A 25,682-nucleotide genomic window follows, 5' to 3' on the forward strand; every position below is an offset into this window, starting at 1 on the left:
TCTTCAGCAACCCTATTTTTGTACTAAACTAGTCCAGAAATATGTCTGGGAACCAGCCTGTTTGGAATTGAAAGTGCACGTACCCGTGACAGCGTAATCTGTTTTCCCGCACTTCATGCACTAGAGCTCTCCGGATCGGTCGGACCTGGTGGATCCTGGGCCCAGTGACGATTACAGGTGAAAAAGTTGGAAAGTAGGCTTTAAAAGATTTGACTCAACTGTAATTGGTACTAGAAATCTTCACATTGTCGAACTTCATGCGCAAATATGATAGATTCAGACGAATTTCCATTTCGTTTGGAGTTTAAAAGATCTGACCAGGAGCGCTGGAGGGGGCCAAAATTGCAAACATAGCTTGTCTACACAAAGCGATGCACAGATGCACATGATGCTGGGAAGGTCCACACTAGGAAAGACAAGCGGAAAGCGGCACACGAAGTAAAATAGGGCCAAGGCATGCTAGGCCTATTTAAAAAATAAATGATTTTGCATTGCTGTATCGGTTTTAAAGAGTGGTATTTTTAAAGAGTGGTATATAAAAGTGGTGAAATGAAAGTCTAACATTTTGCCTAATTTATTATTTTATTGACTTCCACTGCACTACGCTCTACAGTACAGACCAAACTTGACTTGAAGTTGAGATAACTTTGTCGTGAAGAGACCATCATTGGTGATCATGTCTAGTGTCTTGTCAACTCTGCCCAAGGATTATGGGTATGTCATTCTGGTTGGCTCAGCCAGTTATGTCATGGTGTACTACCTAGCTGCAAAAGTTAGTTTTGCAAGGAAAAAGTATGGTGTGGAGGTAAGCTAACCATTGAAATAGAAAACTTTCTTTTCTTTCTTCCCCAATTCCATATTATCAGACCCTACCAATTTCTGAATGCCTTAAAGTTAACCTCAAGTTTAAAAGGGATGCCAGTTTAAATTGAGGGGGACATTTTAACTGGGAAAATGTTCAGTACCTTGAGAAAATAGGTTTTAAAGGTAGAATAAACTTGTTCATTTAGTGTTTGTGACCCTCAAAAAATGTGATAGTCTGACATGGAATTCTTTTTATGATTTCTGTTCCTTGTGATTTTAATGAGCTAGTCTTTCACAGCTTGGTAGACACTGATGGAACAAATGCATTCTTCAAGTTGTTATGAAAATCATAGATTTAATCACATACTATGATCCTCTTCTGAGCAGTACCCTGCAATGTACAGTGATACTCACCAGCTCTTCAACTGTATTCAGAGGTCTCATCAAAACACGTGAGTAAACCTGAGCAATCCAGAACAATTCCTGCCCTCAATGCTGAATTCTTTTTTAACCCTAACAGTCCTCAATCCTCCAATTTCAGTATGATTGAAATTTCAATATAACCCCAAGGGGTCGGGGTTGAAGAAGATTTGAGGTGTGGGAATACTTAGTGTCTAGCATCAACATCAGCAGTATTTTTTCTTTCGGTCTTTACCCGCAGTCTGGAGTCATATCCTCCATTCCTGTTTTTCCTGGCCATGTCTGGACTCCAATTTCCAGTAAGTTATCTTCCTTCTGATGCTCCACATCTGCGCCACCAGGCACACTGCGGCACTTATCTGTGTTGGTGGCTTCCTTTCAAAATGAAGAAGTCATGATGTCCCAGAAACTTGATTTTTTTTTCACTTGTTACAGCGGGCATCAGCTGCTTGCGGGGCTGTGTGGATCATTAGTCGTCTAAGCTATGCACGTGGGTACAGCACGGGAGGTACTATCTTTTAGCCATACCTTAACCCCACCAAACTGCCAGCAATGCAGAAACTCTTTTGATCCTCTCAGCATAAAGATCCTTCAGTGTGCAGTAATCAAATGGCATGTAAATTGTATGTTAACTTTTGACGGGTGTAATGCCCTTTAAAACCTCTTCAGGAAGGTCAGTGTTAAAGTTGATTGTTTTTTTGAAGACACTGGGATTCAAATGACGTTTTGGTACTTTGTGGCATGAATCTGTGGACAGGAACTGGGTTGCTTGATGTAAAATTTGTTGCCATGAAAATATAGTCGTGGAACAAGGATCGAGATGGACAGAATTTTATCTCTTTTTTGGCCCCTCCAGATCCTAAGAAGCGTATGAGGGGAGCATTTGGGTACCCAGCCATCCTGGGTCTATTCGGGATGACCATTTATTCTGCTGTCCGTCAGCTGGAGTGGGTGTGAAGTGCAACAACCTTGCTTGAAATGGAGTAGAACTCTTCGTCCATTCGCTCTGCTTGCTGTGATCGTTAAACACTGCCAGATTTTAGTTTGTGAAACTAATTATTTCCAAGTATCTTGCATCGAGTATCTTGCTGAAGATATCTCTCATGACAAGGGCTGCTTTTCCTCAGCAAACCAATGCTGAAATTTTCAACTTAATACCTCATTCATGTTCATTCTGAGGATTTCAGCTACATGTATTCTAGCCAGTTCCAAAAGGACAAGCAAAATGCAATTTGCAACAGAGAGAAATCAAATGGAAATTAATTACGTATTCTAGAAATGACTTGTTGCTGTGCTCCAGTGGTATTAGTTGGCATACACAAGTGTTGCTGCTCTCTGTTGTTTGTAATCAGCAAGTTCCGAGGAAATCTGTGTTTAAGAATTTATGGGTATAGAATTAACCTTGTTTCAAATTCTTATTAGTTGAAAGTAGAATTTTTGAATTTATAGTTATTTCATTTAGGTATTTGGATACTCTCTCTATAAAATCCTCATTTAAGAAAGTTGGACTTTGAACTGATATTTTCAATTTTCAGATCTTTTATAGCGCCTGATTTCACTTCACTTTTATAGCGTCTGATTTTACTTCAGGGAAGTTGTTTCAAGCTTGTAGATATCAGTGAAATATGTCGTTTATTGAATTGTGAATATATTCATAAATTTATACAGCTGTTGATTTGAGTCAAATCTTCTGGAAAGTTGTTTTTGGATTTTTAAGTACAAATCATATAAAGTTGTGAAAATTTATATCAAATATTTTTGTAATTTTTATCCAAAGTAGTATAAGACATTGACGGGAATTAAAACAGCATTTACTTAAAGCTCATATCGGCTTGGTTGTGTATTTGAAATGCTTTAGTGAAATTCTTAACGTTTTAATTGGTAATAACATGACTAAAAAGAAAATTCCATGTGCCAAATTTTGTAAGGTCTAGAAGTGACTTTATTCCAACAAAACAAAAATCTGTTTACATACAATATATACATTAAAATCAAGTTGTTTTAAGAAAGGACGGATGATTGTTGTCTTGAAGGTTACGGTACAGTTTGGTTAATAGTTTAAATTTCCTGAAATTCTTTTCCAGGAAAAACAAACTATTATCTTTCATTACGTTTTATGTATACCCATGAATGTACATACCTATGTACATGTACAGTGAGTTAGCATCTAACACCCTTGCAAATTGTGAGGAGTACATTTGGGACAAGATTTATTGGAAGAGAGTGGTATTCTTAGGAACTGAGTGCAAGGTTTGCTTAATGAAACACTGGTAGGAAGCTGTTTTAACATCAGAATTCAAGAGCTGGCCATTAATTTGACTCATTTTTGCTGTCTTAAATCTCTTTACCCTGGAATACAAACCTGTGAGTCTTGGCTGGACCTACCACAGTACTTTACATGCTAACAGTCAATTTAGTACGTATGTCTTATGCCTACCTTTGTTAAGCATTTGAAAAAAAGGATCTGAAACTTGCATATTGAAGACAATATTGCTTTGATTTTAATTTATGACAGGGAAGCAATGTTTCTGCTGGTACTCTGTCCATACCAGTAATGAAGTATGGGGCTTGCCTGGTAACCGTGATACCCCATGAGAGTCACCAATTGGTTACAACCATCTTCGCTGAATATTTCAAGAACAGTTCTTTTGCAGTAACAGCATGGACAAGCCAGTGCCCACTCCAGTTTAAAGCAAAGCTTCCTTGAGAAGGCGTTTCTTCTCCGATGTCAGCTGTTTAGGGAATTCAATGTCAAAGCGGATGATCAGGTTGCCTTTTTCCTCTGGGGCTCTTGATAGTGGCATGCCTTCACCGGGGACGACCTTTTCGTAGCCTGGCCTGTTTCAATATTAACAAAGCTGACATAAGTAAACATGGTCTGGTTCTTGGCAAATCTACAATTGATATTACCACTTACTTAAATCAAGGGATTTTCTGTAGGCTTACTTAATCCAGTGTCGTATGAAATGCAGGAATTTGTTTAATTTTGCCCTAATTGCTTAGCACACTAGATGTTTAATGCAACGTTTCTTATGTCTTTCAGAGTGAAATGTGCTTTTTCCTTCATGTGGAAAATGTATTTAACGCTTTGTTTAGTGGCAAACATCCTCGGTTGATGCACAAGCTTTGAAAGCTAACACACAAGGAAATCTTGTTCAGTTTATACTGAATATAATCAGAATTCCAGCTAACCTGATGATGTCATTGATGGGAACATTCAGAAGCCGTCCGTCCAAGGTAGGCACCTCCACACTGCATCCAGTCAGGGCTTTACCAAGCAGCACTCTGGCTGTAAAGATGAGATCATTACTGTCTCGCTTAAACCGAGGGTGTGGCTTGTCACGGACGATGAAAACGATGTCAGCCGGCACGTTATTGGGTCCTTGATCGCCTTCCTTGGGGAAAGTGATGCGAGTGCCCTCTCGCCAGCCGCGCTTGACTGTGATGGTCAGGATCTTGTCTCGGATGCTGGAAGTATGGCCATCTTCATTCATCACCTGAAAATGACAAAAGTTCATTCATCACACAAACTAGAATTTGCTTGTGCTCAGTTTCATGTTAATACTCTTCCTATATCCATCTTGGGATGCGATCTTAAGACCCACCCTTCTTGAAATCTTCATCTTCTTGGTGCATCCGTGGAAGATCTCCTCCAATGATAGCGTCAGGTCTCTTTCAATGGATGCGTCCTGCTTCTTCCGTCCTCTGCCTCGCAGACCACCAAAACCCATGCTCAGATCACCGTCAATGTCATCAAAGAACTCTGTACGTCAATGACCACAGGATTGCAGTTTAGTACATGTACATACAAAGACAGCGCAAGAACTGTGAACACGTTATTGTACCCGCGTTTTACTCACAGGTGCCAAGTCAGAGTAATTTATGCTAAGAGTAACCTGCTTTATATGAAGTAATGTTTACTGCTATTATTTCTGACTAATCAATAGTTTGTGCAAAGTACATCTTTGATACTGGCCTAATTCATCAGCATGCCACAATCAAGCCTAAATTTAAGGTATGTTTTCGATTCATTTACTTCATTTTCCTCCAACGGTTCTAAAATTTGAACCAAACTTTGATACATGTATGTTGTATGTCTGTTATTTCAGTCGTTGCTTGGCTACTGAAGTTCATGTCATGACAAGTTTTTTTGTTTTTAGTGAAATGAATCGGTTTGGACGTTGGGAATAACTGTGTCTGCCTGGGCTTACCACTGAATGGGTTATCTCCACCAAAGAACTCCCTGAAGACTTTGTGAGCATCACCATGGAAGGTATAGCCGTGGGTCCATGCTCCACTCTCCATCTTTCCCTCAGGTACACCATTCTTCAACCCTTCCTCTCCAAACTGGTCATAGACGGCCTTTTTGCGAGCTACAGACCAAGTGATATTGAAAGTGTAAGACTTGCCAATGTTGAATGTTTTAGCTCATGCTTGCTGTATACGTTTGCAGATGATTAATGTTTGTTAGATACAACTTACGATCGCACAGTACATCGTAGGCCTCGGAGACCTGCTTGAACTTCTCTGGAGCACCTGTTTCTTGGTTCTTATCTGGATGATACTTCAAGGACAACTTCCGGTAGCTGTAAAATAAAACAATAATTCAAATTTATACCCCTAATGTTCTCAAAAAATGAGCCTGGTGAATATTTACCCAAAATGATCAAACGAAAGATTTAGAATACCACCCATCATCCATGAATGATTTCTTTATGCAGTCAGCATGACGTCATGTCTGCCTGAGTGAGGCGTGAACGAAGTGCAATGAAGTTCCCATGTCCAAGAATAGATTTTGGAAGACAGTGGAAGACTGGAAGTTTGTGTAAATTGACAGAGAAATGTATAGTTACAATGCTCATCACCATCTGCAGGCCAAAGCAATTTTGAATTTAGGCCAAACCGTCTTCAACAGCTACCACCCCCCACGTTTTAACTTAGTCAACCCAACCTTGCCAGCCAGACTGCATCCCGATGCGCAGCACGACTAGTGTAGTGACAGTGTCACTGACTGAGGCGCACATGACCATGTAACGTTACACACAACCCTCAGCTCCAACTACTAACTAGTGCGAAAAAAAGAAAAGCAAAGAACTGTCGTGAAAAACTGGCAAGTTTTATTACTTACGCTTTCTTAATATCCGCATCTATTACTGATCTAGTGAGTCCCAGAATACCATAGTAATCCTGCCCCATTTTGGATGATAAAGTCGGTACAAACGACTTCGTTTTTGCAAAAAATTGTTCTAACACAGATTTCCTCCAGCTGCGCTCAATTTTTCCCATGGACAGTTGTTTACATTGTTGCTATGCGGTTGATTAGCAGAATCTGTCACGAGGGGGCGCTGTTCCTGCTTGGCAACAACTTTAAAACAACATGGCCGCTTCCAGTTTCGAAGTTGTAATTTAGTTGTGAAACTAACTTCGGTAAAAAAAAAATAGTTATAGGGAAAATTTTTGGAAAGTATGTCCAACATGGCAGGGGATATATCAGGGGTCAGAATTATCCCACCGGTGATAGAATTTATGGACGCAGAGGCCAACGCAGTGCACGTCCGAAGTGTCACAGTGCAAAACATCAGCAAGTGCAGCAAGCAGATTAAATTTCATGGACCAAATACAAATGTAAGAATTTTGTCTCTATGGGTTAAAATCCACACTTTTTATATAAAAACTAAACTTTGCCCCCTTTAAATTCAGAAAACATGAAAAAATAGTTCAGTTCAGCCTAAGTTGTTTTACAAGTTTTAGGCTAGGCCTAGTCTTTTGACGTCATGCATGTTCACATGGAGGACTCGGTTGAGTGGATTTGCACGCTACAAAAATAGGCCTAGCCTAGTAGGCCTACTACTAAGACATATGCTCAGGTCTAGACCTGTTAATAAGCCAATTTCCTGTTCCCTTGCCATGTTGATTACAGCGCCCCCGCGCAAGGAAGTGAGCAAAGCTAGAGGGGAACAAATTGTCTACAGCAATAAAAATTGTGAGCATCCATTCGCCAAACGTTACGCAATGTTCTTGTCATGAATTTGTTCCCCTCGACTAAATCTTCTGAGCATGCACACATGAAACGTGAAAAGGGCTCATTAAGAGACTCTTGGTAGTGTCACTTAACTGAATGCATTAAATGCAACCAGATTGTTGTTTTTAAATTTTATTTATTATTACATTGTTATTTGCTTGAGATAGCAGGCGGTTATTTTCTTGTGGAAACTTGTTCAGTTGTCTTATTAAGTTCCAGTGTAGGCTTATGTAATGTACATGTTTACCCTTAAGTTTTTGCTTGTGCCTTTTGGCACACTTCCAAACGCAGATCTACAGGGTAGCTGGGGGCTTTAACTTTAAGCCCCCCCCCAAATCTCCCCTCCCCCCAAAATGAAAGAGAAGTAGTGAAAGTTAAAAGGGGATGTCACATGCGCAGGGTCTTGCTCCCTCCCCCAAGAAAAAATTTGCTCTAGAACCACACCTGCTCACTTCACCTAGGGCCAATGTAAAAGGCAGTCCCCAACACATCGCCAACTTTGCCTGCATACTAACATAGTAGAAATATTACAACAGAACTAATTTCCATCCTGGTTTTCTGATTTTGCAGAAATTCAAGTTGATTGTGAAGAATCCAGACAAGCCAGTTGCCCCTGGCCTGGAGGTGACCGCGACTATTGAGTTCTTCACAGAAGAGCCTCAAGATTGTCAAGATGGTCTAATCCTTCTCGTTGATGAAGATGTCGTGGAGATTCCTCTCTGTGTGTAAGTAAAACATCCCTAGGTACCATCACACAACATTGCATTTATTTTGGTTCAGTATCTACCAAAACTGTTGTCCTCTGTTTTCTTAATCTTACAGTTACAGTCCCCAGCCTCTCTTGGACTTGGAAGGGCCAGCCAACTTTGGCACTGTAGTACGCAACAGTAAGGTGCTATCCACGCAGGTATCTCTGTACAATCACGGCTCCTTGCCAGGAAACTTCAAGATTAACTACACGGGCTTGCAGCCAATTACCATATTCCCTTCCACGGGAACCCTGCAGCCAAAGACAGCGCAAGTTATTAAGGTAAGCTCATTGACTGGTTCAAAGAATTGAGTCTCAAAACTGGGTGACGAGAGTCCAAAACACAAAAACAATAAAGATTTTTTTTTTAATCTAGTGTGTTTATCTTGCCAAGTTATATCTCTCTTGGTTTTTGTGTGTGAACTAGGTGGAATTTGTTACCAAAAATGCTGGAGTTTTGAATGAAGAAGTGCCGTAAGTATAACAACAATTGCGATTTTCAACAAAAATTGGAATCCTAACTGAGCTGGCTTATTATCTGTACCCTTCCCAAATTACTGGAATGCTTGTCAAGTGTAAGTAAATAAGTTGTTTTAATGTAATCCTGGTCAAGCTGAATCTGTGATAACATGAAGCTTCCAGTTTATGTTTGTATTGATTTGAACAGTTAGCCTGAAACTGTTCTAGCCGATGATACATTTTTGTTCTTCGTTGATTTGACGTCGCATGTTTTCTTGGCAGAGTTCAATTGGAAGCCCAGCAGCCAGCTATCCTTCACATCAAAGCCAACGTCGTGGAGCGATGCCTGGAGCTGTACGCCCCGGACTCAGATGAGCAGATAGACTGCATCAAGTTTGGCAACACCTACTACGGTACCGACAAGACCCAGATGGCCATGCTGTATAATAACGGGCCGGACCCTATCAGCTTTGTGACAGTCCTGGAAGAGAAAGCAGAGGGAATGGAAGCTGTAAGTTGATGAGCGTGTCGGTCAAATAACGTGGAGCTGCTAAAGAAAAAACAAAATGGCCTTGTGTGAATTCCATGGATGCAGCTAGAAATTCTGCATGAGTCTATGGTAATGGCTACAGCCACTTCCAATAGAATTGTATGCAATTTCAAGCCGCAGCCAAGAAATCTGGACACAAGCTCTTGCTCAGCAAATTTATGTGGCTGTGTCTAAGGCCGTGTCCGAAACGGGCTTCCAGAGCTACGGCTAGGTCTATTGTCTACGCATCTCTGCACATTTCCAATGGAGGGAAGACCTAGACCTAGCTCTAGACAACAGATTCGGATGCAGCCTGAATCACTTAACTGCAAAATTAAACACGAGTCTATGGCAGTGCCTGCAGCTTATTTTCATAGAGTCGCGTGTAATTTCAAGACGCTGTCTGTGTTAAGCAAGAATTAGCCTGGAACCAGCAATGAGAAACACACAGTGCATGAGATTTTAGCTGGTCTCCTACTCTAGTGAAGCAAATGTTATCTTTGCTTTAATATCAGAATTTTTGTGTCTGGTCAGCTCTATGAACTAGGCCAGTGGTCATGATTGTGGCATGGACTACAGGTCTTTGCTTGTGTTCCACAGTAAGAAGTTGGTTGTGACTTAGAATTGCAATATGTTTCTCTCACAAAGCATTTCCAAGAACAGGAAAAGAGCAGCTTTAAAGATACTTCTATGGGGCTAACTCAAGATCTTGTAGCAAAGATTTTTGTTCATTTCGGTTGAGCTATCTTGTCATGTTCATTACTGAATTCTATCTAGTCAGTCACTGTTGAAAATTTGTTTCAGGGTACGGATTTGACAAAGTCGACAGTTGCAACGCTTGCCACGAAGGATGTGGAGAAAGTCCGCTCCAGCACCAACGAGCTGACCTCCCTAGTCACTGCCATCCCCTCCCAGGGCAAGCTGGCTCCTTACCAGCGCGCTCCTGTCTTTTTCCGTTTCTGCCCTCGCTACAGTACTGCCCGGCAGGGCTGGAAGAGCACCGCCTCCCCACCGCCCCGCCAGGACTTTGCCCTCTTCATGCAAATTGTGGTGATTGGGAGCAGCAAAGGGTTTGGGGCGGACACTGATGCTGGAAAACAGAACGGAAATGAAGGTAGGGAGTCTGTCATTACAGTATTGTCCTCCTTTGTTATGGCCTGTTAATTAATTATCCACCACCTTTTATCATGTCAGGTTTTAAGGGATGGTGTAAGATGCAGTCTAGCCTGAAATGATCATGCAATACACTGACTTGTAAACAAATCTTTATTTGAGAATATAAACGTGCTGCACATGTGAAGTCGGGCACCTGGCTATAACGGCCATTCTACATCATCAGTGGCCTTGTTTTACCAGATTCACTTTACAAAACTTACAAACTGTGTTGTCTCATTGACTGCTCTTGTCCAGCAAGCACCATCACAAGATAATATGTGAAACAGATGTCAGCTTCTGACTCCTAAAAACAGTTTGCTTGAAGATTTGCCAGGATTCAAACATGACATGTGTTATTAAGGTTTGCATTAAATTTGTAACTACAACTTCCTTTCAATGCTCCTCTAGGCACCAAAGTAGAGGTGGCTCTCACCGGCACAGCTCTTCCAGTACTTCTCAGTCTCTCCCCAACCAACCATTTTGACTTTGGTGATTGCCCCGTTGGTGAGCATGTAGACACCCTCTGCACCCTCCGTAATGACTCCGCCCACCTCCCCGCCTCCTTTGTCTGTCGCCAAGTGGCTCAGTTCTGCGTCTACCCATACTTTGGCAAGCTCAAACCCGGCGAGTCCCAGGATCTGATCTTCTCCTTCAAGCCCAATCAGTACGGAACCTTCAAACTGACCCAGGTGATGGACGTCCTAGGATCCGTGGCCGATGAAGGAGAGGAGGCCAATCAACTGGCCACTCATTTAGAGGCCATTTATGGCCTGCAGATATTCCTTCAAGGTGTCTCCAATGCCGAGTCCAAGAAGAGAGAGCCTAAATTCAACCCAGGTGAGTCACAAACAAAACTCTGCTATAACTCACTGGATTCTCATCAGGTTTAGATGGTAACTTAAGAGGACATTTCTCAAAGGTAGAGGAAAATCTGCGTCATATTCTGAAAGATGCTTCATTCAGTCTGTGATAAGCCATGACCATCAGTTTGTTACAGTTGCTGGATAAGAAATCGTTGAAATTTGTGTCAGCAGTTTGGGTGATGGTTTCAACAGAGAATATTTTAAATGGTTCATTTTGATTTGGACTAATTAGTTGCCGTTTCATGCAAAAGAGGCACATCATCAGTTTTTCAGCCAGTGATATGGAACGTGGGACTTTATTCTCATTTGGACCTCTTATCTTTCTTTCATTCCATGACCCACTTTCCCAAATTGCATGATTGATCATATCATTTGTATTACTTTCTCTTTGCCAGGCATCACACCCCGTGTTGTCGGTGAGGTTGGTCAATTCATTGATGTCACCATGGACGAAGCTAAGCCCTACGACCCCCGGGCAGCCATGATAGGAGCCCCTAAGACCAAGGGTCTCCATGCCACCAAGTCAGCTGGCCACATCCCAGACTCTACAGCCCTAGTGGCTTACCCTAATGACCGGGCTCGTAGCATCAGGCCCAGCTACAGACGGGACCAGTACAAGTGAGTCAATTGGACTTTTGATGCTGAGGCTGTGTCCTCATGTCTTGGCTATGGCTGAAATAACACACATGCGTATAGAAGCCACTAGTTAGCGGCTACTTGCATTTCCTAGAGACAAATGTAAGACTTCTAGCCAAAGTCTAATAATTTGGACTTGGTCTTAAATTTGCCTGTATGTCTTTCAAAGAATCTGGACAAAGTTAGGCGGAATCTCATATAGCCATTAAACCTATCTGTATTTCAGCGTTTTATTTCATTGCGAGCAAGAAATGAAAGGTGGAATGGAATCCAAACATGATGTGATGTTGATTGAAGACTCTCTCTTCAATATGTTGATGTTTTTCTGATTTGTCATTTTGGATATGCAGGACTATATTTACCAAGACGGAACGTCACACATACATCGACCCAGACTATGCCTATGATGATGATGAACTGGCTGCTGTTCAGAAGCACAAGAATATCTACAATAGCTACCTGAAAGAGAGCAGAGAACGTAGGATTGGAAAGACAAAAGCTAGGTAGGTTGGCCTCTGAATGTGGTCAGTAATTGGTTTCTTTGCTAGTTATCTTTTCCATAGTGGAATAAAATCAAATGTTAAGACAAGTGATTTGTATTTTTAATCGGTCCAGCTGAATACATGCATTTTCGTGAAATATTACTTATAAAAGCTAACTCTCTCTCTCTGAAATTTTATAAATGGAAATAAGGTATGTAGGTTTAATTAAAAACAATTTAACAATTTCCAAGTGACTTGATGTTTGAGGTTTTAAGTAAGACAAGGAAATGGAATATACGGCTGAGCGGAGTTTCATGAGATCAATTACTTAGCAATTTGTGCTTATATCTGACAGGTGGCAACGAGTTCAGGAACTGCACCCTTGCAGGTTGATGGTTCATTTAATCTTCGCGTCATTTGCTGCTAATGCCAATATCATTAATAAGCCTTTACTTCTGAATTCAGCTGCTCATTGCTACCATAGCCAGGTGCAGAATCTGGAACGGGGAAAGAGATTTAGGGCAGAGGTCCATTTGATTGGTCCTTCCCCCTTTCCCCGCTCCTATCAGAATTTGTCCGGAAGGCTCTTTTCATTTCCTGAGTGAAGTGTTGTACAAATGCAGACCCATCCATAGGGCTAAATTTCACTCTCTTAGTCCATTAAGTTAAGTATTTCTGAAAATACTTAATTTGTCTTTCAAGTACTGCTGTTGCATTTAGAATGGACTTGCATGTAGAAATGCCTTTTTCCTTTTTCATTTGTTTGTCTTGATCACATTCTCATCTACCAGTACTTGTATACCTACGCAGTCTCTCCATGGCATCAATTCAATCTTTGTTTCACATATTGCACTCTACCCATTTTCAAGTTCGTTTTCAACATTATCCACTTCACAGAAATTCCATTTCTTAAGATGTGTTTCTTCAGTTTCATCTTATTGATGATTTGTCAAAGTGCAAATGAAAAATCTTAAGACACAAATCAATAAAAGAGTTATAGATGGTGGGATTGCAGTTGGCATATCCCTGAAGGTCTTCATTCCTCCGATTGATGGAAAAATGGGAATTGTTTAGGTTTGATACCATCAGCTCTGACGTAAGAGGAAGAAGTGTTTTGAGATTTTATTCTCTCTCTTGTTTCTTTCAGGGAGTTTCTTGAGCTGGACAATGACAAAGATATTGGCCTGAAACCGGCGTCTGGGCTGAAACCGTCCAAGTTGAAACTGGAAGAGATTAAACCACCTGTCAAGAGTGAGCTTGTAGCCTGAGATTTGAAAAAAAAGTTCACATCTGTACTCGGATTCAGAGATTTGACTTCATAAATTGTCTGGCTAAACTGTTTTTGCATGTGTTATGCGTTTGACAGCACCAAGTCCACGAGACAAATCTCGTCGCATGCTGAGCTCCAAGCAACTTGCTGAGAAGGAGCTGAGCTCCACATCTCGTCCCTTCAGCCGTGGACTGAATGCTGTGCCCATGACCCCCCAGGAGAAGGCTGATTGTAAGAAGATCTTAACCCCACAACAGCTGCATCAAGTGGTCATTGGTAAGCTATCAGTTACTCGTGCATGTCTGTCTTTTAACTTGCGGTCAGTGTCCATAGAGGTTAAAGACCATGATCCAGAAATGTTTAGTATGAAGATTATTTGACAAAGCTTGTTTTATTTATCGTCATGTGTCCGGCAAAAGGTCGTAAGTGCACTTATGTGCTTTTGCCCTTAAGCATGATCACAGTAGAAAAAATGTTCCCGGTAAAAGGGTGTAAGAAACACACTCTCTTTATTTTGTAAAAACGGAGAAAATTTACCATAAAATCGACACAGGCTTTGCAAAAAGCAACCTTTGACCAACTTATCAAACCACTTGGGAAATTGTTTTGTAACTATTTGCAAAGAAATCTTTATATTTCATTAAAATAAAACAATTGCATACATATGTCCTTTTGCCAGGGAAAATTTTGGTAGCAATTATACATCCCGGCAAAAGGTTGGGGCACAGGATAGTATATTGTCCAACATAGTGGCAGCTCCTTCTTATTTAAGATAGTGCCAAGTTGCCACTGTGATAAGTTGTAGCTGATCGCCATGCTTTTGTAAAATAATATACAGGTCCACCAACCATAGACTTTGGCCAGGTGTGCCTCAAGTCAACAAGCGTACAGAAGCTCAACATCATCAACAATCTAGATCAGTTCATCCACGTTGAAGTTGATGTAAGTACATACAGCAAAGCTTTTGAGCTTAAAAATTAGTTGGCTAAGTCCCCTGAATTAGATAACTTGAAACTGAATTTTACTTCCATTTTTCTGTTTTTACTTGACTGATTTTCTTTCTCTTTTAAAGTTCTGTTTTTATTGTTTACATCCTTGAAAAAGAAAGTAGAAAGAATGACTTGTGATTGAATTTGATGGAGGCACAGAGATAAAGAGAACTGCTAGCATTGCAACATTTGGCCTTGATTTCCCAGATTGATTGTCGTGAGTTGCGACAGACCAGTCCCCTGTCTCAAGTCGTCCCTCCCAACTGCAAGGCAGCGCTTCCGCTCATCTTTGAGTCCAACACCAAGGGACGTTTCCAGAGGTAAGTACTTTGAACATGTTTAAAGTTTGTTTTGTGATTCTTCATCAGGAGGTTTCAGTCTTGACACTGAAAATAAATGTCAACTTTATAGAAATCTTGCAACCTTTGAAAACAAGGACATGTATCAGGATTCATTCAAAGCTAATGTAGCGCTTTTATATTGTATTTTCTTTCTGATTATCTTGTAATAAATCGGGTAAAATTTTCATCATAATTTATTTATGTTAATACCAAAACTAACTGGTCCAAGTTTTTTATGAGAGCCATTTTTTCTTGGCCTGATTTGGCAGCGAAGTTTAGTAGTGTCTAAGTATTTTTGCAAGTGAGTTGACATTGTCATAAGTCATTGTTAATTCTCGTAATGCTGTGTGTTATCTGTACTTGTCTGTAGGAATGTGACTTACACAGTCAACAAAGCCAACAAGGAACATGTAATAGTTTATGCTGATGTCGTAGCAGTGGCATTGGAGTTGTCTACAGAGAGGCTAGAACTCAGGCCTACACCAGGAATGCCAGCAGAAGCAGGTGAGACAACTATTATCTACTGACCAAACCCAGTCAATTAGGACTTGTCGAAAAGTGCTTATTACTTATCCAACTCAATGATTTCAGACTAGAGCCATCTGTTATTAACCCTAACCCTCCTCAGTCCTCCAACAGGTGAAGGATTGAGGAGGGTTAGGGTTAATGTCCTCAGTTGTTACAGGCTTAACACAGTTGTTTCAGATTGGAATTCATCAGCCAACCCTGAATTGCTATTAAAAGGCATCTACACCGCTAAGTAGGAGGTTATGGGTTAGAGTCCCACCTCAGCTAGCTTGTCATTGCTTTTTCCACCAGCCTTTAGAAACTGATGTGAATACATTACCTGTTACATTACATTCATAAATGGAAAAGCGTTGTGTTCAATGCAGTAGAGTTGCTAAGCCAAGAAAAATGCTCAGCAAAATCCGGTTACCGGCCTACACATGATGCGCTTCATGTGTCTTGAAACCGGTTCTCTGCTGACTATTGTTGTGTACTTCAATTCCTGCTCAACATTTCCTACTTAGCAACTCTATAAATGGTGTCCTGATAGCATTGTCATTTGTCTATACCTAGGCTTGAGGGACATCATCACGCTGCGGAATTCCCGTAACTATCCAGCAGAGTTCACATGGCAACCCATCCTGGGCGAGAGGGGCACAGCCTTCTCCATCAGACCCGCCTCTGGTATGTCCAACCCATGACTCAAGCTCACTTCAGTTCAAGCCAACATAAACATGAAATTGGCAGCCTGTGGTTACACAATAAAAAAAATGCAATGGCAAAGTGGCCTGAATGGAAATTAATGCATGATGTAAATGAGTAATTACTGAAACTGAAAAGTCTTAATAAAAAGAGATTAATCAATTAAGAGATGGAAAATGATATCAGATAACAGACTAGAAAAAAACCCCTGTCCACACCTTCAAGAACAGCTCAGCTGTTTGCCGGTAACACCTTGGAAAATGTACAAGCCTCAAATCAGTTGTTTAATGTAATTGTTGTTTCAGGCACTGTGGACCCTCAGAAGGACTTGGAGTGTGAAGTGGTATTCCATCCGTCCTACCACGCTCCAGAGGACGGAGAGTTTGCTCTGAAAGTCCATGGCGGAGACACGCTTAAACTCAAATGCTTTGCTGATGTAAGTTCAGTCAGTGAGATGGATTTTATGGACAATCAGTGTTTTTATTGGCATTTCGCTTTCTGAGGAGATCTTGCCATTCCTTCACAAAAATTCTCAGAGTTTTGTGTTTGGAGAAGTTTTATCAATGTCCATATTTAGTCTGCTTGAGTCGTGTAAAGAGACTAAGAATATGCAAACTTGTAATCAAAATATTTGGGTATTGAAGTTAAAATTTTAGTGAAAAAAGCCTGTTTTTAGAATGTTTTTGAAATGTGTGCAGACTCGGATGTTTTTAAGAGATGTTTCAACAGTTTCAGACTGGATTTTTTGATTATGTTTTTGGTTTATGTAGCTTGGTCCCACTCAGGTGATGTTCATGGAGAGACGTGTACTGTTTGGTCAGGTCCCTCTTCATCTGACCACCTCTAGGTCAGCTGTACTGCAGAATGCCAGCCAGAACCATGCTTACTTCCAGGTACCACACCATGTCATTATCCCCAGCATGTGTCTAATATTTCACTATTAAACCAGTGTTCTGCTGTATAGTGAAAAACGTTAGCGTACTTTCTGTTTGGCGTATATCTTTACCAGTCCATGGAATACTGAGCAGTTGTCAGCAAAACTGTGCTCTCATGGTAGCTTTTTAGATGTATGCCAAGAAAAAGGCAAGCCGGATATCTAACAGAGAACTGTTGTGTCATGAACGCGCCTCTGGGAATTTAACTCGCGGTGATTTGACCCAACTTCTTCAAATCTTCTCCTGTCTCGTAGGTAGTGGATCCCAGCCCAGTGCCCGGCTTGACAGTCTCTCCAGTCCAGGGCGTGGTCCCGGTGGGTGGCACTACTGAGCTGGGTATCTACCTTACCCCGGGAGCCGTCATGAAGTTTGACACCCGGCTTGAGGTGGCTATCAGAGGCTGGAAGACAATCGAGCTAAGGATGGGAGGCACTGTGGAACCTCCCATGGTAGACATTGATGTGGTAAGTCTGAAATCTGCCATTACTTATAAGTATTCCATCCATCTCTTCACTACCGATCGCTTCCATGTGTCAGTTAGGCCGTGTCCAAATTACCTAGCTGCAGCTAGAAATTACTCACTAGTCACTGGTAGTGGCTCTGGCCAGTTCCCAGTGAGTAATGTGTAATTTCATGCCATGGTCAAGTGATTTGGATGCAGCCTAATAGTTGTCTCTATAGTCATTCCTACCAGCGGGAGCTTTTATCTGATTCCTGTACCCCAACACATGCTCTTGAGCATCGTCAGTAACATGGTACCAGGCTACAAAGGCTTTGAAGTCAATGTGATATTTGTCATTTATAAAGTAATCGCGGTTGTGATTATGCTTTGGAGTAAGAAAACTCTCATCTTTTTTTTTCAGCCGACATTCCAACTTGGTGGCGTCTACTGTGCATCCAGTCTGACAGTGCCCTTCAAACTCATCAACAAAGCCAGGACTAGAGCCAAGGTGGTCTTTGATCTCTCACGTTACCGAGACTTCTCTCTGAAGTTTGACGCTGACGTCATGGAAGGTAACGAAGCCGCTTTTCCTTGTTCCCAAATTGACTTATTCATTTCTGTATGACATAATGCAGTCAACCTCTAATCTATGTAAAATTGTTTGTTATCTTTTCGTGCTTAGAATCGGAGGATACTATGAACCCAGGTGTTTACAAGGTGACTGTGGGCGGCATGCAGACTATCCAGTGTCAACTAAACTTCCAACCCACTGAGGTCGCATCTTACGACTTCACCATGCCAGTCTCCATCAACCAGACCGATGCCCCCACTCCAGAATCCACACCCTTCCCGCCCACTCCTGCCCCCTCCACCAAGAGCATTAACCACATCATCACCCCACGGCCCGTTGTGGTCACTGTGGCAACCCCACGTCGTCGCATCGTCGCCACGGCACTGCGTCAACCCCTGCAGCTGTCGCATGCCAACTTGGATTTCTCCCTGCCGTCCGGGTACCTGGACTTTGGAGTCGCCGGCTCCCCGTCTCAGACACAGGGGACATTGCTGGTTAACAACAGCTACAAAAACTTGAAGTGGAGTCTGGACTTGAGGAGCTGCGGTAAAGCCATGGAAGAAGGCATCTTCAGATTCCTGATGCCTAACGGCATGCCATTCCTGTCCCTTAAAGAAGGCGGAGGAAGTGTCAAAGACACCTTAGCACCAGGGGAAACTTACCCCCTTGGTGTCATGTTCTGTCCAGGTTAGTAAAACCCTCTCCTCTGTAATATTTCTAAGATGCTGATTAAATTTGTCTCATGTAAATTGAGATTTCTCCATTCAAAGTGCATTTTAATTCAGATTATGATTTGATTGTGATTTTGCTCTTATCTTTTTTCGTGCACACAGACGAGCCTGGAGAATTTCATGCCAAAGTTCCCATCATCCTCAACGAAGATGAATCCCGACCCTACCTCCACATCAACCTCTATGGCGTCCTCAAGTCACCGCAGTTGACCTTTGACCCCTTAGCTATTGTCCTGACCCCAGTTCCCTTGGCCACGAAGGTGTCGGCTGACTTCACCATCCAAGCGGCCGGCTTCAGAAAGTAAGAACTCTTGACATTGTTATGACTTGTCCAGAATAGACAGCTATGGGTGTATGTAATTAAATCTGTGATGATGGTCAAAGTTTTGCCGTAGACCATCGACAAATGTTGAAAACATCTTGTATAAATTGGAAATTTTGTGTGATTTAGGGAGACAGTTATTGATGTTGAGCTGCCTGATGTTGAACTGGACGATGGCAGTAAGATGTCTGTTCTAAGCGTGACTTTCCCCGATGGCCAGAAGATCCAACCTTGCTGTGGGGATGAAGGAGACGAGGAACCCTTCATCTTGAAGTGTAAAGTCACCTTCTGCTCCCCTAGACCGGTGTCCTTCACCCAGCCGGTCAAGTTTGTCGACACCCAGGGGAACAGGTAGGTGATCGTAACACTCTGGATCCCAGTCAGAGACTTGTTGTGGGACATCAGTGTTGATTCGAGCTTTGATGATCTCTGCTGGGGTCAAGTTAATTGAAAAGTTTGTGTGCCATGTGCATGCAGCATTCGTGATCAGTTTGAAACTAAACTTAGCATCTGTAAACGTAACCCTAAAATTCCTTTCAAATCCACTGAGAGGTTTTGGAGGGTTTCACAGGATTGAGAATAGCAAAGCCTAACCACTATTACCTCACATGGGACTTGATGCCCTTGAAATTTACTGCAATGAAAGTGCAAATTTCAGGAAGGATCCTCATAGATGTGGAAAGGGTTTAAATAGGGGTAAAGAGTCACCAAGGTTGCTTCATCATTAGAATTTAAACCAGATACTTTGCATTCTGACTCAAGAAGTACATTTTCTCATGAAAACTTCTCCCCTCTTCTAGTTTTTCCATTCCAGTGACAGCCACAGCCGACAATTGTCTCTTGACGGCCTATCCCTTCGTAGCCCAGCACCGCACCGACTTCCAGATTGTCACAGAGCAGGGTCAGACCCTGCGAGGTCGCCATTCCACGGCAAACTCCAAAGAGAGTCTGGGGAACGTAGGGGAAGCCGTCATGATCCCCGTTGAGTCGCCTAGCAGACCCTCAACCCAGAGGAGCTCAGCGAGCACAAGCTCAAGGTTTGGAGCAACCACGTCAACTTACGAAGAATCCACCGAGAGCATCACAGGTTAGATGAGGATGGCTTGAAATTTACCAAATTGGTTCTGATGACATTATTGCCTGCTTTAAGAAAGAGAAAATTAAATCAAAAACTCTCCAAGTTTATTACCTTATTTTTGGTGAATTTTTATTACAATGTGTGGAAATCTTTAACCACTTCACTATTGATTGACAAATGCATGAAATAGGAAGGTTTGGTTCTTTAGCTGGATGTTGTAACCCCTGTAGCAGTGAATAGAAGTATGCATACATTGCAAGAAATTCAGAACATGAAAGTGACAAGCAGTTTTGTTTGTATTAAAATGTGAATTTGTTCAAAAATACTGGAATGACAGAAATTTATTGTGTATAGTTCACGTTTGAATCTGCTTTTCGTGAAATCTGGTTTCCAATTTGACCTTGGCAGAGTCCACCTATCGCAGTACCCCCCGTGATGGTGCCGTCAACCGTGCGGTAGCCGACCGCTCCATCATCGATCCAGAGAGCCGGCTTGGTCTAGCTTCTCGATCCTTGGGTTCGGCTGCCTTCCCTAATGAAGACACAGAGGAAGGGGTGTTCCACCAGGAAGTCCTGATGGCTGTACAGAGATGGATTACGCTGCATGGATGGTCCGGGGGCCCCAACCCAGTCTCTATGCCGGAGGGACTCAGGAGGTGGGAAAGTTGAACTGATATCGTTACTTACATTGGGATGAGCAACCATCTTGAAGCCTTCAAATCTTTGACCTAAAGGCTGACTTTAGCCTTCAAGTATACATTACACACTGCAGTGGCTGTTCACGTAGGTTCAGGTATTCCAACGATTTGACCTTGACTCCTTAAAGGTCATTATGACAACAGTGACCCTGCTGTTCATCAACTCTTGATCTGGTATATGTATCATATTGAGGCTAAGTTTGAATTAGGATTGTTTTTTAAAGTCATGATCTGTAGATGCAACTTCTTATGCAAGGAAACAGAGGATATTGCAAAAGTAATGTACGTGTTGAACAGAAAGCAGCTGATTCAGGTCATAGTAGACTGTGAGAGTTTTGACAATTTGTTTTGTTCAGTCAAATCTCTCTCATTGTTAAAAAGTTACTACCTTCATAACCTGTTTTGACCAATTTTTATGCAAGTGTTGCAAACTATGTGGAAAAGCAAACTGAATTTGGTCAAATTTTTTTCGTCATTGAAGTGGAGTTGCCAAGAACTCGGCCCCCGAGAAAGCCCGTGACAAAGCCTCCCATGGAAGCCCTGCCACCAATAACTCCAAGAGTAGTCGCTGCAAGACCATCTATGACCTGATGGCTCACATGAGTGGTCGTCTGGTGCCTGGAATCCCCATCAACCAAGCTCTGCCTGCAGACCCTACTGAGAGGGTCCTGCAGCTTCACTGGCAACACTCTACGCTGCTGACTTTCTTGAGGTATCAAAATCATCTCAATTTAATAATTGATCAGTGAATTATTTGCCAGAAGTCACAGTTAGGCTGACAGTGGTGTATTGTAATAATGAGTGGGTTCTAGTGAAGACAAAAATCCAGAAAACTTATGTAGTGTAATTTGACAACCAGAATTGGAAGCCATTGCTATGGAGGCACATTGCTCGTGGACAGGTGGTACAAAGATGTTACATGCCTCTTCAACCAATAGGGTGTTGTGATTTGTCACAAGCATGCCCCCATCGAGCCTAAGAACTCACCTGGGAGTGTGTTACCCAGCAGTTATGGCATCTCCTTGGATAAGTCTAAAGAGCTTCTTTATTGATCTCTGTACGAATTGCAACTTGCAGGAGCCAAGGTGCATCTATCGCCAACATCAAGCCAGAGTACCTGTTTGAACCCCAAGATTACCAGCGTTGGGTCAAGCTGCAGGAGCAGATCCGAGAGAGGAAGAAGGCTCAGCAGCAAGGCAAGAGCACTGTGGCCATCCGCATCCAGGAGGCACCTCTGGATGAGATCCTCTTTGAGTCTGTCTCCAAGAGGGCCTGGACCGATCTGCTGCTCCAGACACTGAAGGTGAGATGTTCTCGGGATTAGAAGCAAGTTGATTGGGAAAGGACAGACTTTCTTCAACCCAGAGGAACTCTTTGCTGGTTGCTTCTAAAAATTGTCACCAGAAAAGTCTTGGGCAGACGATCTCATGATTGACTTTGAATAGTTCTTTGACAGTGTCTTAAGCAGGCTGCTCTACTTTCTTCCTAAAATCTGATGCTGCTTTGATCAACGAAGAGTCCATCTTTGAATTGGTTTAGAGCAAGCTACTTTGAACTCTTGATGCAAGATGGGGCTTTCCTTTGAAGAAATTGGAAGTCAACAAAACATGATTGCAGCTTTGATTGTGATCCGTTTCCAGTGTGTTTGTTATTTTCAACATTTATTTCTCTCTGTAGGTCCTGGTGCTTGCCCGCATCACGCCCCGTCAGTTCAAAGCTCTCTCCTCCTCCGGTAGTTCCTCCAGTCTGCCCTCCATCAACCCGGATCCGCTATGCAGCAACATTTACAGCGTAGGAGAGCGTATCTTACTGGCCTGGCTGAACCATCACTATGAACAGCAGAGACACAAGATATGGAAAGACTGTGACAAAGGTACGTCTCCGTCAAAGTATCAAAGTAACCATTGTCTTCAAATTTTCGAACTACAAAATACAAAAAATCCTTCAAATCACCTGCTAGCTTCTGTGAAAACAGTTAAAGGGGCTTGTGTTTCTCCGAGTTTGTTCCTGTTTTTCCTCAAAGTAAACCACATTTTAAATCTTCAAGTTTTGGAAATGTGAAATACAAAAAAATGCTTCACACTGCCTGCTTGCTTTCGTGACCTGAACTGCAACTTGAGAAAAGTTAAAAGGAACTTGATGTATGGCATTGATAGCCCACTTGCTGATTATTTCTTGCGATGAGACAAAGAGGCCATTGATATGCATTATGATTTCTCCCATTCCTTTTCCTGGCAGAGTCGCCATATTATTTTGAAGCTCCTCGAGGTAACTTGATGCCTTTTTGCTAGCTGTGGTTGAGCTAATGCAATATATATACATGTCTTTATGCTTTGCTGGTGTGTGGGACACTGCTCTAGATGCCTATTGCAAAAAGCAGAATGCCATATTCATGCAGCTTCATTATTTCAGGTTGTTAGTGGCTTGGTTGAAACTGCTTGCTTAGGCGTTAGGTTGGTGTGCAGGGTTGGTTTGTGCTTGTTTTCCACAGCAACATTTCTCTGCAGAGCTGTTGCAGCGTCGTCTCCGCGAAGAGTAATTTGCCTCTCGAAATGAAAGTACAGTTGAAATTTATGCATTGTCTGTAGATCTGTTGAATGGTGGTCCCTCAATTAGTCGTTGAAATTTGGCATGCATTTTCTACGGCCTAGGGACCTACAGTCAAGTGAATGTAACAGTGTTGAACTTCTTTAGAAGGCTGTTGTTTAGCATTCTGTGTCTTGTCTGATGACTAGGATTTTGTAACTTGACTCACAAGAAGAGGTCAGGCATGTGGTCTGCAAGGTTTTCTTGGTAGACTTTTTGGCCTTTTCATTGCAAATGCAGATGCTGCTTATATTGCTGCCTTGGATTTAACAGGAATGTCTCCATTGAATGTGTACCAGTCATGCCAGTAGGAATCATGCATCTCATATCATCCACTTCCTTTTTGCCAACCATTACCATCGTTCATGCTCGGTGCTGTCATATTCCAAACAACCCCCCCCCCATTTCAGTGTGCATTTTCATCATTTTCAATCGTCAGCGTGTCCACCTCTGTAATGCAGTGTGTATTAGTGTTTTCTTGTTCTTTTGTTATCCAACCAGGTGGTATTCCACCCTCTCGATGGGTCGTCAACTTTGACTATGATCTCCTGGATGGCTTGGTGCTAGCCGCCGTCCTGGCTGCTCACGTTCCTTTCCTGGTGAGTTGGAAACCAAACAATGACAATCCAACTCATTTCATTTGTTGTGGGATTCTTTTGTCAGTGGCACATCCGTTTCTGCATCATCTCCTTGCTCGTTTACCAAACTTATGCCATGGGGGGAAAAGCCCCCACCCCACCATTTTGATACTTACCTAACCAATTGGAAGTTTATTTCATCAGGTGTCATGTACCCTCCACCCAGGACAGTTCTTATATCTGATAGTATTGTCAACATGAGCTTGAAAACTGGCATATATATTGTACAGCACACCCACAGAGTCTGCAGTGTTTTAAGAGATTCCTTCACTAAATGTCCCGATCCAGTGAGATAACCATCCTTTTTTTTTCATTGTCCTTGATTTTTTTCTGTCTCAGATCAAGAGCCATCTACAGAGCATGTATACCCAGCCAGCCACTGCTGAGCAGTGCCTTCATAATGCCCTCAAAGTGGTCAATGCATTCAGATATATTGGCCTGGACTATGATATTCAGGTCGGTAGAAACGAGGAAATACTCTTACTTTTTAGTTTTCTTTTTGGAGCAGGAGAGTGTACAGATTTATGTGTTGATTTTAGATATACCACATTAACCCAATTTTGGTGCCTTTATTGCTATGAACTTGAGTATATTGACCATAGCCAGTCAACAGTTGGACTATTTCCCTTCTAGTAGTATACCATTTGATCATGGTATAACTGCAGTTCTTTCTCTCTTACTGCAGTTCATTCATATGTACTATTTCCATTGCCCTCCCAGCTAGTCAGTAGTCAGACTATTTCGCCTTTGTTTGAACATCTGCCTATTTTCGATATTTTGGCAGGCTATAGATGTCACTGATCCCAACCCTATTTCCCTGCTGCTGCTGTGCGTTCATCTGTACCAGCGCCTTCCTCAGTACACACCACGGACCACTGTTGAGTTTGTGGGGTCACTGCATGCCTGTGTTGCACGTCAGGTGGGTTTCCATTTACTATCTGATGCATCTCTGCACGAACCTTGTTGAACCCATTTTTTTTTCTATAATTTTTAAGCTCTAGTAGCGTAAAAGTTCAAACCAACAAATGCAAAGATTTCCTATAAACCTGTTTGTGCACCGTACCAAATGGTGGTGGGATATATCCATTGTTAAAAGCATTCCTTGTATACCCTTCTCATAACTGTCACATACACATGACCATATTTGTCACACCATTTGTAATCACTTGCCTCTCCATGTTCATAACCCAAGGTGCGTCTCACCAACCCCAGCAACAAACCCTTGATGTACCATGCGATGATAGCCGGCCGCGACGCCCGTGACTTCACCTTACCCAAGGGCAATACGGTCAACATTGCACCCCGGGGCAAGCACGATCTAGCCGTAGAGTTCACCAGTCGGTTCCTGCGACCCGCAGAGGGCGTGCTGGTACTCGTTGGAAGGAGGGCTGGTGCTGCTTGTGGTACTACATTAGTATTCAATCTGAGGACTTCAATTGATAACATTACTCCCTCTGTAAGTTTCAATTTTTTCTTTGTGATCTCTTTGAAATGAAATGGAAGAGTGCTCAAATGACATCAGTCGTAATCACAAACTTTAGGAATTTAACCAACAGCTGAAACTAAACGTGATCCAACCTTAAAATTGAATCACAAGTTGTCAGGGCCTCTTTTGAATTCAAGGGCTTTAAAAGAATCTGATGTCAGAAACACATTCAACATTTTCACCCAGCTAATGTCCTCTGTCACTAGGATGCCAAACTGAGCGATACACCAAACAAAAAGCTGCGTTTTCTCTGTCAGTGAGAGCTAAAA

At 42.2% G+C, this 25,682-nt stretch overlaps 4 protein-coding genes across 12 annotated transcripts in view; 3 read left to right on the forward strand and 1 right to left on the reverse strand.

Moving 5' to 3' along the window:
- LOC110978930 (protein downstream neighbor of Son-like) overlaps positions 1 to 149 on the forward strand; it is a 58,753-nt gene extending 58,604 nt beyond the window's left edge. Inside the window, exon 12 of one of the 2 annotated variants that reach the window (XR_015427800.1) lies at positions 33 to 149. The gene's annotated coding sequence lies outside the window, so the exon portion shown is untranslated. Of the gene's footprint in view, positions 1 to 7 lie in introns of both variants that reach the window. The other variant, XR_015427801.1, reaches the window with a different exon arrangement.
- On the forward strand, positions 62 to 3,049 carry LOC110978936 (glutathione S-transferase 3, mitochondrial-like). 3 transcript variants are annotated; one of them, XM_022234289.2, is made up of 6 exons: positions 62 to 177; positions 614 to 805; positions 1,192 to 1,256; positions 1,466 to 1,523; positions 1,660 to 1,732; positions 2,081 to 3,049. In XM_022234289.2, the coding sequence occupies exons 2-6, from the start codon at positions 677 to 679 to the stop codon at positions 2,179 to 2,181; spliced, it is 426 nt and encodes a 141-aa protein (XP_022089981.1). In that variant the 5' UTR covers positions 62 to 177; positions 614 to 676; the 3' UTR covers positions 2,182 to 3,049. The 3 variants fall into 3 exon arrangements, with proteins under 3 accessions (XP_022089981.1, XP_022089983.1, XP_022089982.1); XM_022234291.2 differs by having other exon boundaries at positions 1,660 to 1,714; XM_022234290.2 differs by having other exon boundaries at positions 92 to 177; positions 619 to 805.
- A 94-nt stretch (positions 3,050 to 3,143) lies between these two features.
- On the reverse strand, positions 3,144 to 6,529 carry dnajb13 (DnaJ heat shock protein family (Hsp40) member B13). The gene is made up of 6 exons (XM_022234288.2): positions 6,353 to 6,529; positions 5,707 to 5,810; positions 5,436 to 5,597; positions 4,830 to 4,987; positions 4,417 to 4,721; positions 3,144 to 4,062 (listed from the first exon to the last, which is right to left on the reverse strand). The coding sequence occupies exons 1-6, from the start codon at positions 6,508 to 6,510 to the stop codon at positions 3,912 to 3,914; spliced, it is 1,038 nt and encodes a 345-aa protein (XP_022089980.2). The 5' UTR covers positions 6,511 to 6,529; the 3' UTR covers positions 3,144 to 3,911.
- A 1-nt stretch (position 6,530) lies between these two features.
- The window catches only part of cfap47 (cilia and flagella associated protein 47), a 37,110-nt gene continuing 17,958 nt past the window's right edge, over positions 6,531 to 25,682 (forward strand). For 2 of the 6 annotated variants that reach the window (XM_087146285.1, XM_087146288.1), the window contains exons 1-33: positions 6,531 to 6,849; positions 7,817 to 7,971; positions 8,069 to 8,276; positions 8,422 to 8,468; positions 8,736 to 8,964; positions 9,787 to 10,096; positions 10,546 to 10,974; positions 11,396 to 11,618; positions 11,987 to 12,139; positions 12,474 to 12,506; positions 13,266 to 13,369; positions 13,485 to 13,664; positions 14,227 to 14,330; positions 14,585 to 14,697; positions 15,089 to 15,222; positions 15,799 to 15,909; positions 16,233 to 16,363; positions 16,698 to 16,820; positions 17,117 to 17,326; positions 17,726 to 17,876; positions 17,987 to 18,562; positions 18,709 to 18,907; positions 19,058 to 19,279; positions 19,729 to 20,015; positions 20,415 to 20,661; positions 21,185 to 21,415; positions 21,781 to 22,006; positions 22,381 to 22,576; positions 22,942 to 22,971; positions 23,791 to 23,888; positions 24,267 to 24,383; positions 24,712 to 24,846; positions 25,120 to 25,383. In XM_087146285.1, coding sequence (XP_087002411.1) covers positions 6,691 to 6,849; positions 7,817 to 7,971; positions 8,069 to 8,276; positions 8,422 to 8,468; positions 8,736 to 8,964; positions 9,787 to 10,096; positions 10,546 to 10,974; positions 11,396 to 11,618; positions 11,987 to 12,139; positions 12,474 to 12,506; positions 13,266 to 13,369; positions 13,485 to 13,664; positions 14,227 to 14,330; positions 14,585 to 14,697; positions 15,089 to 15,222; positions 15,799 to 15,909; positions 16,233 to 16,363; positions 16,698 to 16,820; positions 17,117 to 17,326; positions 17,726 to 17,876; positions 17,987 to 18,562; positions 18,709 to 18,907; positions 19,058 to 19,279; positions 19,729 to 20,015; positions 20,415 to 20,661; positions 21,185 to 21,415; positions 21,781 to 22,006; positions 22,381 to 22,576; positions 22,942 to 22,971; positions 23,791 to 23,888; positions 24,267 to 24,383; positions 24,712 to 24,846; positions 25,120 to 25,383 — 6,135 coding nt within the window. In that variant the 5' untranslated portion in view covers positions 6,531 to 6,690. The remainder of the gene's footprint in view (positions 6,850 to 7,816; positions 7,972 to 8,068; positions 8,277 to 8,421; positions 8,469 to 8,735; positions 8,965 to 9,786; positions 10,097 to 10,545; positions 10,975 to 11,395; positions 11,619 to 11,986; positions 12,140 to 12,473; positions 12,507 to 13,265; positions 13,370 to 13,484; positions 13,665 to 14,226; positions 14,331 to 14,584; positions 14,698 to 15,088; positions 15,223 to 15,798; positions 15,910 to 16,232; positions 16,364 to 16,697; positions 16,821 to 17,116; positions 17,327 to 17,725; positions 17,877 to 17,986; positions 18,563 to 18,708; positions 18,908 to 19,057; positions 19,280 to 19,728; positions 20,016 to 20,414; positions 20,662 to 21,184; positions 21,416 to 21,780; positions 22,007 to 22,380; positions 22,577 to 22,941; positions 22,972 to 23,790; positions 23,889 to 24,266; positions 24,384 to 24,711; positions 24,847 to 25,119; positions 25,384 to 25,682) is intronic. The other 4 variants (XM_087146287.1, XM_022234268.2, XM_087146286.1 and 1 more) reach the window with 3 other exon arrangements.

The sequence above is a fragment of the Acanthaster planci genome, linkage group LG15 (genome assembly GCF_054643075.1).
Source record: "Acanthaster planci isolate LZ-2023a linkage group LG15, COTS_SCS, whole genome shotgun sequence".
In the NCBI taxonomy this organism is placed as follows: Eukaryota; Metazoa; Echinodermata; class Asteroidea; order Valvatida; family Acanthasteridae; genus Acanthaster; species Acanthaster planci.

Bases quoted from the DNA above. Each gene is read 5' to 3' on its own strand.
- LOC110978936 (XM_022234289.2), top strand. From the start codon at position 677: ATGTCTAGTGTCTTGTCAACTCTGCCCAAGGATTATGGGTATGTCATT. The intron at 806-1,191 runs GTAAGCTAACCA...TCTTCTGAGCAG, and splicing joins GGAAAAAGTATGGTGTGGAG to TACCCTGCAATGTACAGTGA. The intron at 1,524-1,659 runs GTAAGTTATCTT...CACTTGTTACAG, and splicing joins TGTCTGGACTCCAATTTCCA to CGGGCATCAGCTGCTTGCGG.
- dnajb13 (XM_022234288.2), bottom strand. From the start codon at position 6,510: ATGGGAAAAATTGAGCGCAGCTGGAGGAAATCTGTGTTAGAACAATTT. The intron at 5,811-6,352 runs GTAAGTAATAAA...TTTATTTTACAG, and splicing joins GATGCGGATATTAAGAAAGC to CTACCGGAAGTTGTCCTTGA. The intron at 4,063-4,416 runs GTTAGCTGGAAT...ATATTGAAACAG, and splicing joins CCCATCAATGACATCATCAG to GCCAGGCTACGAAAAGGTCG.